This window comes from Coffea arabica, chromosome 10e (assembly GCF_036785885.1).
Source record: "Coffea arabica cultivar ET-39 chromosome 10e, Coffea Arabica ET-39 HiFi, whole genome shotgun sequence".
Classification (NCBI taxonomy): Eukaryota; Viridiplantae; Streptophyta; class Magnoliopsida; order Gentianales; family Rubiaceae; genus Coffea; species Coffea arabica.
Window position 1 is genome coordinate 17,964,044 of NC_092328.1, and position 13,786 is coordinate 17,977,829.

Here is a 13,786-nt window from a genome sequence, read left to right on the forward strand (position 1 = left end):
CATAGTAGAATTAATGATATTAGTTTACCACATACGGGGCTAAAATATAAAAGTTCGGGTGTCATAACATAATTAATTAAATTTATTTACAGCATATGGGCCATATAAAAAAAATTAGGGTGGCATATGGGGCTAAAATGTAATAGTTAGGGTGTCATATAGTAGAATTAATAAAATTTATTTACAACATATGGGCCATATTGAAAAAATTTGGGTGACATATGGGATTAAAATGTAAAAGTTAGGGTGTCATAGTAGAATTAATAAAATTTATTTACAATATATGGGCCATACTGAAAAAATTAGGGTGACATAGTAGAATTAGTGAAAGTGAACTGGGAATAAACACTTTGGACAGTGACGACTAATTGTTGTCACTAATTTAGAACTGGCAACCATATTGCGACGATATTTTAAGTTATCACTGTAGGACCAATTTCAGTGACAACCTATTTTCCAGTCGTCACAATGGTGATCTCCCGCCACACCGCCTAGTTGCGCGCTATCCATATTGTGACGACTTATCCCGTGTTGTCACTGTTGATGGGTGAACCCATGACCAAGTATGACGACATTAAAAGTTGTCAGTAAAGTTTTCAATTGTGACAAGTTTCTTTCTTGTCACAGAGAATGTTGTCACAGATGGCCAAATTTCTTGTAGTGAATAAACCAAAAGTGGAGATTATATCTTTGACTAGAGATTTGTCTTTTGTTAATTTAGTTTTATTTAATTTTGCGTTATTGCCTTTATTTGAGTAAATTACTTAGGTTAATTTTCCAAAATTCCCCATTTTACTTATTGCCATTTTATAAAAATATCACCCAATCCTTGAAAATATGACCCTACCCATCGCTATACTAGGAATTATTTTTGGAGTAGAAATTTTTATTTTTAATGTTCTCGACACCCATCATGACATATGATTTCTAAGGATGTTGGTGGTTGTTAATCTTGTTTTGTAAGTAATGTATTTGTTTGGCTTAGTGATTAACCTAATGAGAAGTTGAAGAATGAAGATTGAAATCTTGTATGCCAAATTTTGGCAATTGTACCAGCTTATAGATGTATATATGTACTGCTAATATTTGATGTTTGTAGAAAGGTTTTAAGGAAATGGAATTTCAATTTGTGTTTTTTCAAGTGATTGAACACTTAATTTATCCTTTGAATCTTTTGTTTTTGAAATGTAAATCAATCAAAATTTGCAAAATATTGATTTTATAATGCACATCTCTATTTACACATCCCCCATGCTGCTGCCACCACCTTTTTCCATTTGGGAAACCTACATCTAGTGAGTAGTCATTACAATGGTAGGCAAAACGTGAAAAACCTACTCCAGAATAGCTAGACATAGCATCAACATTGAGAACTAGTCTTCCAAATTCTCCAGAAACTACTTCAGATGAAATACTCAATTATCCATCTTAATGCTAGATCTGCACTATAATGCATATTTTTTTGGAAGTAAACATTACGCAGAAAACAAGCAAATGCTATTTACCAATTTAACATGATGAATTTCTTTTTGCAGCACAAAAACGATAAGCAGCCAGGCCAACAATGACAACTGCAGCTTCGATTGATACAAACATTAAAGAGCAACTGATTAACTGATGATAATTCTTGCAGCTTTTCTTGCTTCAGTCTCGATAAGTAGATCAAATTAGGGAAAAGCCTCAAATTAAATATTCGATTGTTAGGGAATGCCCCCACTTCAAGACTCAATTGAGACTTGCTTGTCAAGGATTGAAATAGAGACTTGAAATACTTGTTTTTTTTTTTTTTTTTTGTTTAATATAAGGAGGCTGATTTCCCTTGAATCACGTGTGGTCTACACCAAGGTGCAATGCGTAGGATCATTACCCAAGTGATTACAATGAAACTGTTGCTTGCAATTAGTCTCGTGCATTTGGGAAACTTCTATGACCATTGCACCGCCCAACATCTAATAATCAAAGCATGGCTATCACTTTGTTCGGTGGAATACTTATCATGAAACTTCCACTTTCGAGAGCCGAGACGTGGTACAAAGATTAGGAAATGTCTTCACACTTCGGCACTCAAAATTATATGCGGCAGACTTGCTAAATCAAAGATAATTTCCAATTCGCATCTCGGCTAATTGGAAGTTACTCGAATTTGGCAGCTTCCAAGTTCATGATCTTGTTATAACCAGCCTTTGCAAATTCCAGACGGCCATCGGTTTCTTTTTTTTTTTTTTTTTTTTGGCAACCTGGCACCAGCTCGATTTGAAGGAGCAAAACCCATTGAATTTTATATTTCCAAATGCTATGAGAAACTGGTCACAAATATTTGGAACCTTCTTAACTTAGGTAACCGCCAACCAAACATGTTAACTCTCACCACCTTGTATGAGGTTTCAAACCAGGAAACAAAATTGATGGTTGCCGAATCTTATTCGCAAGCAAATTGGCATTGATTTCTTAAACTTGATTTAAAGAAGTGCCATTGCCGAAACTTGTAGCTTCCAAATTGGAATTGATTTCTCAAACTTGATTTAAAGAAGTACTACTGCCGAAACTTGTAGCTTCCAATTGATTCATGTATAGAATCATACTGCCGTGGCTTCAATGCTTTAAAGAGACAGGAGCCCATTTTCCCTTTTGACTTGCAATTGATTCCAAGAGAATTAGAAACATACCACCTTCGATTATTTCCAAATTGAGCATTGCCGAATTCATTGAGCACTTGCAATGAATTGGTAATTGGGCAAGTGCCTGCTGAATTGAGTACTGCCGAATGCATTCGGAATTGAACAAACTTCATTGAGCACTGCCAAATCCATTGAGCACTTGCAATGAATTAGCTAATTGCCAAAACCAACTATTGGACGGTGTAGAAGGTAGGTGATTTCTTTCCTTCTGACCTTTACTTTCACGTACCAATCAAAATAGGTCCACCGCCCAGAATCACACACCATGGGAGCAAATCGACAATTGCTAAAATCAACTTGTAAACCATTGGAAACTATCAACCGAATGACTTTTGGAAACTGAACCCAAGATGCTAAAATTGTAGTTGTATCATCGAAGTGGTTTGGTAATTATCAAACCAATGGTATTGTCTGCAAGATGGCTTCATTGATTTTTAGAATTCCAGATGTCCCAAGAGACAAATCGCGGACCTTTAGGCAACCGAGCTTCCGAGCAATTGTTCAATCAAACCCCTATTGCTTCACTTTCCAAACCCCTCAAGCGTCAAGCAAGATACTGAAACCAGAAAGTGCTAAGACCAACTCATGGCCTAAACGAGTTTTTCGGCAACACGGCACTTCCCAAATTTCACCAGCTTCCTCAATTGAATGAGAAACTGACTTCCTCTTTTCTAGCGTATATGAGTTTTATATACAGAGGTAGAGCTGCCCGAAGCTATACCGAAAATTTTTCCAGCTTTCGTGAAGAATTACAACTTGCGAAGCTCTCAAGCTTGTGAGGTTTTCTAGCTTTCGTCTTGATACTATTCCAATCGCACCAAAATTTTCCAGCCTTCTTGGTGAATTACAATTTGCGAAGCCTTCTAGCTTGTGCAGTTTTCCAGCTTTCACTCAGACCGAAATTTTCCAGCTTTCTTGGGGAATTACAATTTGTGAACTTCACCCCAGGTAACTCGCAATCTCATCTGGAAACTTTCTTACTAAGAAATTCGATTTTCTCACGTTTGTCATTGCTGGAATTTTAATTTTCGTGCACCCTTTATTGCTGAAAAATTGCATGTGTTGCTTGTTCAATTGACCCAATGAGACTTAGTGCACATAGGGACTGCCTGGCTTTGATTCATGCTTGACCCCCTGTCTCAAGTCAATTTCGGACTTCATTGTCACTTTGCATGTGAATTGGCATCATATGAAGATACGAAATTTATAAGCACCAATTCCGTTTCTTTTTTCTTTTTTTTTTTTTTTTTTTTTTGTACTGCCGGATGAAACCTGGCTCATCATAAGATCGTATGAAAGCTCTTGCTTTCATTGAGAATCAAGTCTTTCCCGAACCTTGAATTCTCGAAATTTGCATGGTATGACCCTTTATTCTGGTTATTCACCAAATTGGGGCCAATGAATCACTTCACAATAGCATAACCACCTGTATTCATGATTTTTTTTTTTTTTTTTTTTTTTTAAAAAGCGATAAACCTTGCTGGACCCATCAAGTTGAACATGACAAAACCCACCTCGCGGCACATTCACATTGTTTTCACCAATACCATAGGGTGAGGCTGCTTGCCAGATGATTACTTCATGCCATTATTTAGCTAATAAGTGTCCCTATTCCAAGACCATTCAAGCTTTCTTCGTTGTCTTACATGCAAGACATCTTTCCTTGTTTCAGGCCACAATATGTAGAGCTAGGCCAAGTCCACGGTCCCCTCTTGTTTTAATATAATTCCATGCTGATTCAACTGGTAGCTAGCACGAAGTGCTCACCAACACGTGCCACGCATCACAACTTTCTTTTGCATGTCACTTTTTGCGAAGCCAGGCAAAATTTTCATTGCTTGACGAATTTTTTTTTTTTTTTTTTTTTTATTTGCAGCAGACGTTGACATTTCTGCTAGAGCAAATTGTTGTTCCAATTGTGTCCACAATTTTAGGACCATAGCTCTTGGAGTTCAAAAAACTAAGGTAATTCACATACCTTATGGCTTTTATTTCTTGTCAATGCCAATTTTTTTTTTTTTTTTTTTTTTTTTTTGTGATATGAAAGAAGGATCCCCGACACATCCTGTATGGTGGACATTTAATTTGAAGAAGGCGCAACCGCAAACTCCCACGAGAGCCATATTATGGCTTGAGGAGTACACCAAGGAGGTGCGACCAAGAAATTTGAAGAAGGTGCAACCGCAAACTCCCACGAGAGCCATATTATGGCTTGAGGAGTACACCAAGGAGGTGCGACCAATATTTGAAGAAGGTGCAACCGCAAACTCCCACGAGAGCCATATTATGGCTTGAGGAGTACATGAAGACGGTGCAACCAAGAAATTTGAAGAAGGCGCAACCGCAAACTCCCACGAGAGCCATATCATGGCTTGAGGAGTACATGAAGAATAAGACACGACTACCCACTTCAATAAAACTCACCCAAAAATTCAAGAAGCTTTTACTATCTTCGACCATGCCATTTTAACCAAACTTTCTTTTTCCTTCCTTTTGCTGCAGGTTAATCTTGATGCAATGGTGGTGTTCAAGGAAGTCGCTTTTTCAAACGAAAAGTATCTCCTTATCACTGACAGCGATGGTGACTCCGGTGACAAAGGAACGAAATTATTAGTGCATCCCCCTATACAAGGAAGTTACTCAGGTAAGTGGCCTTCTCACCAGTACCCAGAGTTAAAGAATTGGTCACTCGACCTTCCTCAAGATGATGGCACGAAGGTTCACTCCTTGAAATCCCTTATTCATGATAAGGAGCCAAGGACAACTCCTTTTCAGACCCTTGGCAGGCGGATCATAGATGGAGGTGCACATTGGGGTCCTTCCTTGAGACTCAGTGGTGCATTCAGTTACATCGAGAATTATTGGGAGTGGTTGGAGGATATTCTCGGCAGGAACAAACAAGAACTCCGTGAAAATTGCTTGTTTGATGCCTTATATGCTTCGCTTTTCACATATGATAGGAACCTCCATGTACTTAGAGCATTCTGCGAGGCGTGGTGTCCGGACACTAATACCTTGCATACATCTGTTGGAGAACTGTCTCTTTCACTTTGGGACTTGCACAAGTTGGGGGGACTTCCAATCATCGGGGGTATCTATGAAGAGGTAATCCCATGCGCGGAGGAGCTAACTGGGGTTAATGAAAAGAAATTAAGGCATATTCCACAAAGTTGTGAGTATCTGTTCGCAGCCTTACATCATCTCCAACGTGGGGAATCCAACAAAGCTGGAGTTTCTGCTGACCAGTGGATTAATTTCTGGTTTAAAGGCAAAACCAGGTACTCAAAGCCAAAGCAGAGAAGGATAAAGAGGGCATCTCGTGCTCAAGCAACCCAAAATCCGGATGGCGAAATTGGACAACCGCGCAAATTTTCAAGTCAAGACAATGGTGTATTTAATACCATCGGAGTTAAACTTCACTTGCGGGAAGAGAGTTATCTTGCAGCATTTATATCTAGCTGGCTCTGTGTCTTTGTTTTACCAGATGAGGACCCCCACTATATTAGACCATCTACTTTCAAAATGGCTAGTATGATGGCTGCCGGTCGTAAGACTTGCCTTGCTGTTCCTGTCCTGCTAAGCATATACCGTGGGCTTGATAAAATTTCAAACTCAGCTACCCCAGGATGTGCACGTGCGGCCTTTCCGGTGCACTACGTATATGCTTGGTTAGCGAGTTATTTCTCTACCCATTATTCGACTCCAAATACCATGCCTGGACCTACCATGACCAACTATTCTGGAGAGGGTGGCGCACGATACTTTGATGAAAATAGTGCTCGCGACCTCATTCATCAGGGAGATAAAGTAACTTGGGGAATCACTTCTCTTGTGAAGAATCGCAATGAACTCTTTATTGACGATGGCAAACTAGCAAATCTCGAACTAAGTTATTTTGTAAGCGCCTGCTCAAATTACTTAGTTTTGCATGCTGAAGGGGATTTCCTTGTTGAGCCATATAGTCCATATAGATTCGCGCGACAATTCGGATTTTATCAAGTTCCTCCACAGGAACTCGGGGCAGATGTGCGTTCCACAAATTATGACTTGAGTCGAATACTCTGGCGCACTGCCATTCGTAGTAAAACAGAGTCAAAGATACTTTTTCCTAGCTATCCCTTGAATGCTAGCAAGCACACATCTTCAGGCTTTCAAACATGGTGGTCTGCGGTACATGATGATTACCTCCTCAAAGGGCGTGATACTTTGATTAAGAGTATCCAATCAAGTGGGGAGCAGAAGAGGTCAAAAGGGAAGGAACTTGCAAATCTGAACAATCTCTCCAAGGTTGACAACAGCCTTGAGATGAAGCAAAAGACTGTGAGAAACGAGAAGGAAATTTTGAAGAGTTCAAACAACAAGGTTGCTACCCTTGAGGACCTTACCCCTAATGAACAATTTTCGAAGGGTACTTCAGTTCGTCTTCCCTCAAAAATTGTGAAAGCCATTGATCATGATTCTTGCAATTCACATGAGGAGAAGAGGAGCGAGCCTTTTGATGAGGAGGATGAGCAATCCACTAGCACGGACCAGCATTGGAAGCGCAAGAAGTCCAAGGTAATGACTTTCCCTTTGGATGATATTGGTTTAGATCCTAAGGAACTCTTTAAAGACATTCCGGATATATCTGTGCCTGGTATAAGCCGTGTCAATATTGTAAGGACCCCCCTTGCCTTCTTTAATTTAGCATTTGAAATCTACTTGTCAATTTCATATTCATGATTTGTCTCATAACGTTTTCCTTACAGTTGGATGATCAAGACTTGATCTTCATTGATGATGGAGAACCAAGTCAAATATCAGTTGAAGGACCTACTGCATTTGAACTTTTGGCCAAACAAGTGATCAGTTCTACCCAACAAATGGGTGCTAGTGAGAATTCCAAAAAGGCAGTAGAGGATGGAAATGTGATTCAGCAAATCACGCCACAGAAGGTGGAACATATGACTCCATCGGCCCAAAAGAAACTCAAAATTTTCGATCCACCATCGTGGCCAAGGGCACCTCGAGTATCTGAATTTTGCCCCCAAAATGTGATCTCAACATGCCGTCGAGACTATATCCAAATGTTGTGGAATAACTTGAGGGTGATGATATCTCAAACAGCCTTAGAGCGCATGCCTGCACTTGAAATGAAAGCCAACGAAATCATAGAGGAAATGCAAAGCTTCAATGCCGCGGATATCTCAAATTTGCAAGGCCTTTTAAAGGCTTTCTTTGCAAATGCAGCTCGTTACGTTGCAGTGAAATCTTCTCTCTCAAATAAAATTCCAGCTGAATCATATGATGAGTTGCTTTCTACGGCTACCCAACATCTTAGAGACGCTCAGAGTAAGGAGAGACAACAGGCAGAGAAGATCTCAACACACATGTTGAAGCTTAAGGAGATTGATCGCGAGGAAGTAGAGTTGAGGAAGCGACTTGAGTTCTTGGATACTCACAGGAAGGAGACGCTTTCACTGCTACGAGAAGAGCAAGATGATCTTACCCGAGTGCAAGGCGTGATGGTCGACTTACAAAATGAAGTTCGAAAGATCGAGAATTCCCCGCCCCTACTTGCTGAGGAGAGTCAAACTTTGGACAAGATGCAAGCGTTACTTGAAAGCAACCAAAAGGAGCTGTCGTCATTTGAATTCTAGGAATAGTTGCAAATTTTTTTTTTTTTTTTTTTTTTTTTTACTTTGTTTCAAATTTCATCTTTTGTTACCTGCTCAAAGCGTGTAGCTATGAGCACAAACATTTCATAATGAAGCTTGCTCTCTCTTTTTCACATTCTTGCAGACGCCCTCGTCTTTACTTGCTTTTTCGATAGCCACCATTTTAGACTATCAACCGTAGTATGAACAATTCTATCTTTGCATAATTTTGATCACACTTGAAAAGATAATTATCCAAATAATTTGGTAATCTGAATAATACACTTTCAAGTATATGTCACAAAATAATTCGAATTGTCTTAAAGATGAACGCTCCTCTTTTTTTTTTTTTTTCAAAAGAATCATCCGGACAAAGGATTTAGTTTTATATAATTGTAACTGAACTTAGAAGTTGCCCTCTAAGCTGCCTACGTATCCCAACAGGGAATCAAGTCACACGTAGTTCCTACCATTCACAGTTTAAACTCTTGCGGGTCAGGAGTATCCATTTGTTTACCACCTTAGATTTGGTGGAGTGTTTCAGCAGTTTAACCACGTGCTACACTATTGGTGGTTGTTATCCACAGTTTTAGCTCATGCGGGTCTGGAGCAACAGGCAGTTTAGACTCATGCGTCGTGGAGTACTTCACTTTTTTTTTTTTTTATGGCATGTATAGCTTCACGAATTTTCCATTTATAGGACCAACTTTCACGCCATCTTTGTCCACCAATTTGTACGCACCATTCGTGTAGACTTCTCGAACAATGTACGGCCCATCCCATTTAGAGACGAATTTGTCTTTAGTGCGATGAGTCATAACTATTGGCCTTCGAACGGCAAGTACCATGTCCCCGACTTGAAAGGAGCGACGTCGAACTTTCTTATTAAAAGCTCTAGAGAGACGGGCTTGATAGCACTCCAGATTTTGTTGGGCCTCCAATCTCTTTTCATCCAAAGCTTCCAATTCTTCAAGGCGCAGGCGAACATTTTCTTCCTCCGTGAGCCCTTCTTGGATAGCAATTCTCAAAGAAGGAATTTGTTGCTCAAGGGGCAGAACAGCTTCTACACCATAGACCAAGGCATATGGTGTGGCTTGCGTCGGAGTTCGGTATGTGGTGCGATAGGCCCAAAGAGTTTCGCCTATCCTTTCGTGCCAATCCTTCTTTGACTTTGCCACCACTTTCTTCAACAAGTTACATAAAGTTTTGTTGAATGCCTCTGCGAGACCATTGGCGGGGGCATTATACATGGAGGACTTGCGTTGCTTGAGATTAAATTTCTCACATAACTTATCCATCAAGCCATTGGAGAAGGATTTTCCATTATCAGTGATAATGTACCGGGGAACTCCATAACGGTAAATAATATTCACACGAATAAAATTCACCACATCTTCCTTTCTAACTTGCTTGAGCGGTATGGCTTCAGCCCACTTAGAAAAGTAGTCGGTCGCAGCCAATATATATAAGTGTTGACCGGACGACTTTGGTAATGGCCCCACAACATCAAGGCCCCAAGCATCAAAAGGCCAAGAAGCAACGGTCGGGTGTAACGGCTCAGGTGGTTGATGAATGTAATTTGCATGAAACTGGCAAGCTTGACATCTTTGAGCATATTCTATGCAATCTTTGACCATAGTAGGCCAATAGTAGCCCATCCTTTTAATCCGAAAATGTAACTTGGGACCGGATTGATGTGCTCCACATATTCCAGAATGTGCTTCGTGCATCGCCCGATATGCCTCGTCTTCGTTTAGACAGCGCAACAGTACACCTTCAAATGATCTTCGGTACAGCGTGTCCTTGTACAAGATAAAACGAGGGGCTCGACGACGGATGTCAATTCTTCTACGTTGCTCCTCAGGTAATTTTTGATACTTGAGATAATCAACGAGGGGTTGTCTCCAATCTTCTTTGTCAATTTCATAGGTTGAGACCACATGAGCGTCGCCTCCTTCAATATTTTCATCATCAATCAGTGATGGAACTACCCACTTTCGGCACACACGGACTTGTATCTCATGATCCGGCATGGTAAGTGAAGAGGCTAGCGCAGCTAATGCATCAGCTTGCTTATTTTCCCTTCTAGGAACATGCTTAATACTTGCACCTCCAAGCCGCCTCATTAGTTGCGTTGCATATTTGTGATACGGAATTAACTCGGACTTTTTGACTTCATAACTTCCCAAGAGTTGGTTAACCACTAATTGAGAGTCACCATAGATTTGAATGTCCAACTGTTCCATATCAACAGCTATTTCAAGTCCGAGTATGAGAGCTTGGTACTCAGCGACATTGTTTGAACAATGATGACTTAGAGTAAAAGAGTATAGCAATATCCCTCCATCAGGAGTCACGAATACAATCCCTGCTCCAGCTCCATGACGATGAGCCGCACCATCAAAATACATCTTCCATGGTGGACGAATCTCGATAAGGAGTACATCCTCATCCGGTAAGTCATCACTTAGTTCCCATTCAGCAGGTATCGGGTGATCAGCAAGAAAATCTGCCAGAACTTGTCCCTTCACAGCTTTTTGAGGCACATAAATAATTTCAAACTGTTGTAGTTGAAGATACCATCTAGCTAGACGGTCGGACAGCACTGGTCTGCTCATCACATATTTTATGGGATTCGCCCTGGAAATGAGCCTCACACTATGCGCTTGAAAGTAGTGCTTTAACTTCTGTATTGCAAAAATAAGGGCTAAGCACAACTTTTCAATTGGCGAGTAATTTAGTTCGTTGGGGGTCATCATTCTGCTTAAATAATAAAGGGCAACCTCCTTTCCTTCATTATTTTCTTGAGCGAGCAATGCCCCCATCGATCGTTCTTGGGCGGCAATATAAAGGAGTAAGGGCTTTCCATGAATAGGTGCAGCCAACACAGGTGCTTTCATAAGATAAGACTTAATGCTATTGAATGCATTACTACATGCCTCATCCCATTGAAATGGCACATCTTTCTTCATCAAGCGACTAAATGGCTGACACCTTCCTGCTAAATTTGAGATAAATCTCCGCAGATAAGCTAATCGCCCTTGAAGACTTTTCAATTCATGAATGTCACGAGGTTCAGGCATCCTCAATATAGCATCAATTTTGGCCTGATCAATTTCAATGCCTCGATGGCGAACCACAAAACCAAGAAATTTCCCCGACGTGACTCCAAATGCACACTTGAGAGGGTTCATTTTGAGTTGATACCTTCTCAACCGATCGAAAACTTGTCTCAAATCCTCCAAGTGATTATTTCTTTTCTTTGATTTCACAACTAAATCATCCACATAACACTCGATATTCTTATGAAGCATGTCGTCAAAGATACTTTGCATTGCTCTTTGATATGTGGCACCAGCATTTTTGAGACCAAAGGGCATCACTTTATAACAATAAATACCCTTAGGAGTACGAAATGCAGTGAGCTCCTCATCCTCCGGTGCCAATCGAATTTGATTATATCCAGAAGAGCCATCCATAAACGACAGAACTTCATGCCCAGTAGTTGCATCAATCATGAGTTCAGTGATTGGTAAAGGGAAGTCATCTTTGGGACAAGCATTGTTAACATCCCTGAAATCGACACAAATGCGGATTTGTCCATTCTTCTTTCGCACAGGCACGATACTCGAAATCCATGTGGGATATTTAACTTCACGAATAAACCCGGCTTCAATGAGTTTATTGACTTCAATTTCGATCAACGGAATCAAATCGGGTCTAAATCGCCGTTGTGCTTGCTTCACAGGTCGAACTCCCTTTTTAACAGCCAAATGGTGGACGGCCACTTTTGGGTTTAAACCCGGCATTTCTTTATAAGTCCATGCAAAAATATCTTGATACTCCCACAAGAGTTCAATATATGCCTTCTCTTCGTCAGGACTCAATGAAGCACTTACATATATTGGACGTGGGTTCTCTGAAGTACCAAGATTGACCTCCTTTAGATCATCCACAGTGGCCTTAACACCTTCCTCCAATTCAGGTGGAGCGTCTTCAGCATCTTCTTCTTCTTCAGGCGAGTCACCGTCAATTATGGTTATATGATTGCATGAAGCAACACTCTCTTCATCATCCTCTTTTGGTCTTGTGTACACCACGGTATGCTCCCTGACCCTCAATTCAGTCCCACACTTTATTACAAGATCTGTGCATCTTCTCATTCTCGAAGGAATGATACTACCAAATTTATGAGAACCATTAGAAGGTTTTTCAAGATTTTGCAATGACTTTGCCATTTTTCCTTTACTCTTATGAGAGTTTTGAGGCTTTTGTCTTCTTTGTGGTCCTAATCTCTTAAAAACAGATACCCGTGGAGTTTTATTCTCCTTTTCATGAAAAGCTTGAAATTTACCAACTATTTGAGAAGACTCATCCTCCACAGCAATATATTGGCTACTAACTCTATTGATCTTGATACGGATTGGTGTAGGAGAGGAGTAGCCAAGGCCAAATTTGGGATTTTCAACAGCGTATCCCTTTTCCTTCAACATCTTTTGGGTAGAATTCAACCCATGAATCATGTCACTAGTAGATTGACGAGATGGAACATTTAACACCGCAGATTCTTTGAGATCGTATCCAGCCTTAGCGAGAAGCTTATAAGCGATAGGATCAAAACCTTCAACGGTTCTTGACTTTGGTATGGTGTCTTGTTCAACTTCAGATTCTTTGCTTAAAAGATTAGCCCTTTTAAGTTGAGAAGATGACGCCTTTTTTATATCAAGATGAACTATCGGAAGAGTCAAATCTTTTAGAGTTTCATGCTGAATTGCAGGTGACTGTCCCTGTTCCATTCTTGATTTGGGAGGGCAACGAAAGACAACTGATTCATTGTGTGGCAATGAAACATCAGTTTCTTCACGAACTTCCTCCTTTGATTTCAAAATCATCACTTTCTCCCCTTTTGCATTTGGAGATTCGGGGTTCTGGATTTTATCCCCAGATAGAGGTTGCTCAGATTTATCCTTCGCAATGTGCCTTTTGATGTAAAATTTGGCATCGGCGATATATGCTTCCGCCTCAGTGAAAGGATTATCATCAGCTTTCACACTTCTTGCCACCCCGTTTTGATAGTACTTGAAGCATTGATGAAGAGTTGAAGGTACAACTCCATTTTCATGAATCCAGGGCCTTCCCAACAATACATTGTATGTTGTTTTAGCATCTATCACATACAATAGTGTTCTGGACGTCATGTCATCAATGATTATCTCCAAATTTAGTGACCCAAGAGCTCTTTGCCCTCCTTGGTTGAAGCCTTGAATCATCAGTCGGCTATTGGAGAGTTCATCAACCGGGATACCAAGCTCCTTCAGGATTTTTAAAGGGAGAATATTGACTGCGGAACCTCCATCTATCAACATTCTATTCACTTTTTGCTCTTTTGCATAACCAGTCACAAACAAAGGACGGTTATGCGGTGTTGACCCAAGCAACAAGTCTTCACTAGTAAAAGTAATACTTGTGACG

The 13,786-nt window shown here is 40.3% G+C and overlaps 1 protein-coding gene across 1 annotated transcript; it reads left to right on the plus strand.

Moving 5' to 3' along the window:
• Positions 1-3,461: 3,461 nt before the first annotated feature.
• LOC140014967 (uncharacterized) lies at positions 3,462-8,440 on the plus strand. Its single transcript, XM_072066708.1, has 4 exons — positions 3,462-3,626; positions 4,558-4,643; positions 5,181-7,235; positions 7,427-8,440. Exons 3-4 carry the CDS (start codon positions 5,196-5,198, stop codon positions 8,315-8,317), a joined length of 2,931 nt encoding a protein of 976 aa, XP_071922809.1. The 5' UTR covers positions 3,462-3,626; positions 4,558-4,643; positions 5,181-5,195; the 3' UTR covers positions 8,318-8,440.
• Positions 8,441-13,786: the final 5,346 nt, after the last annotated feature.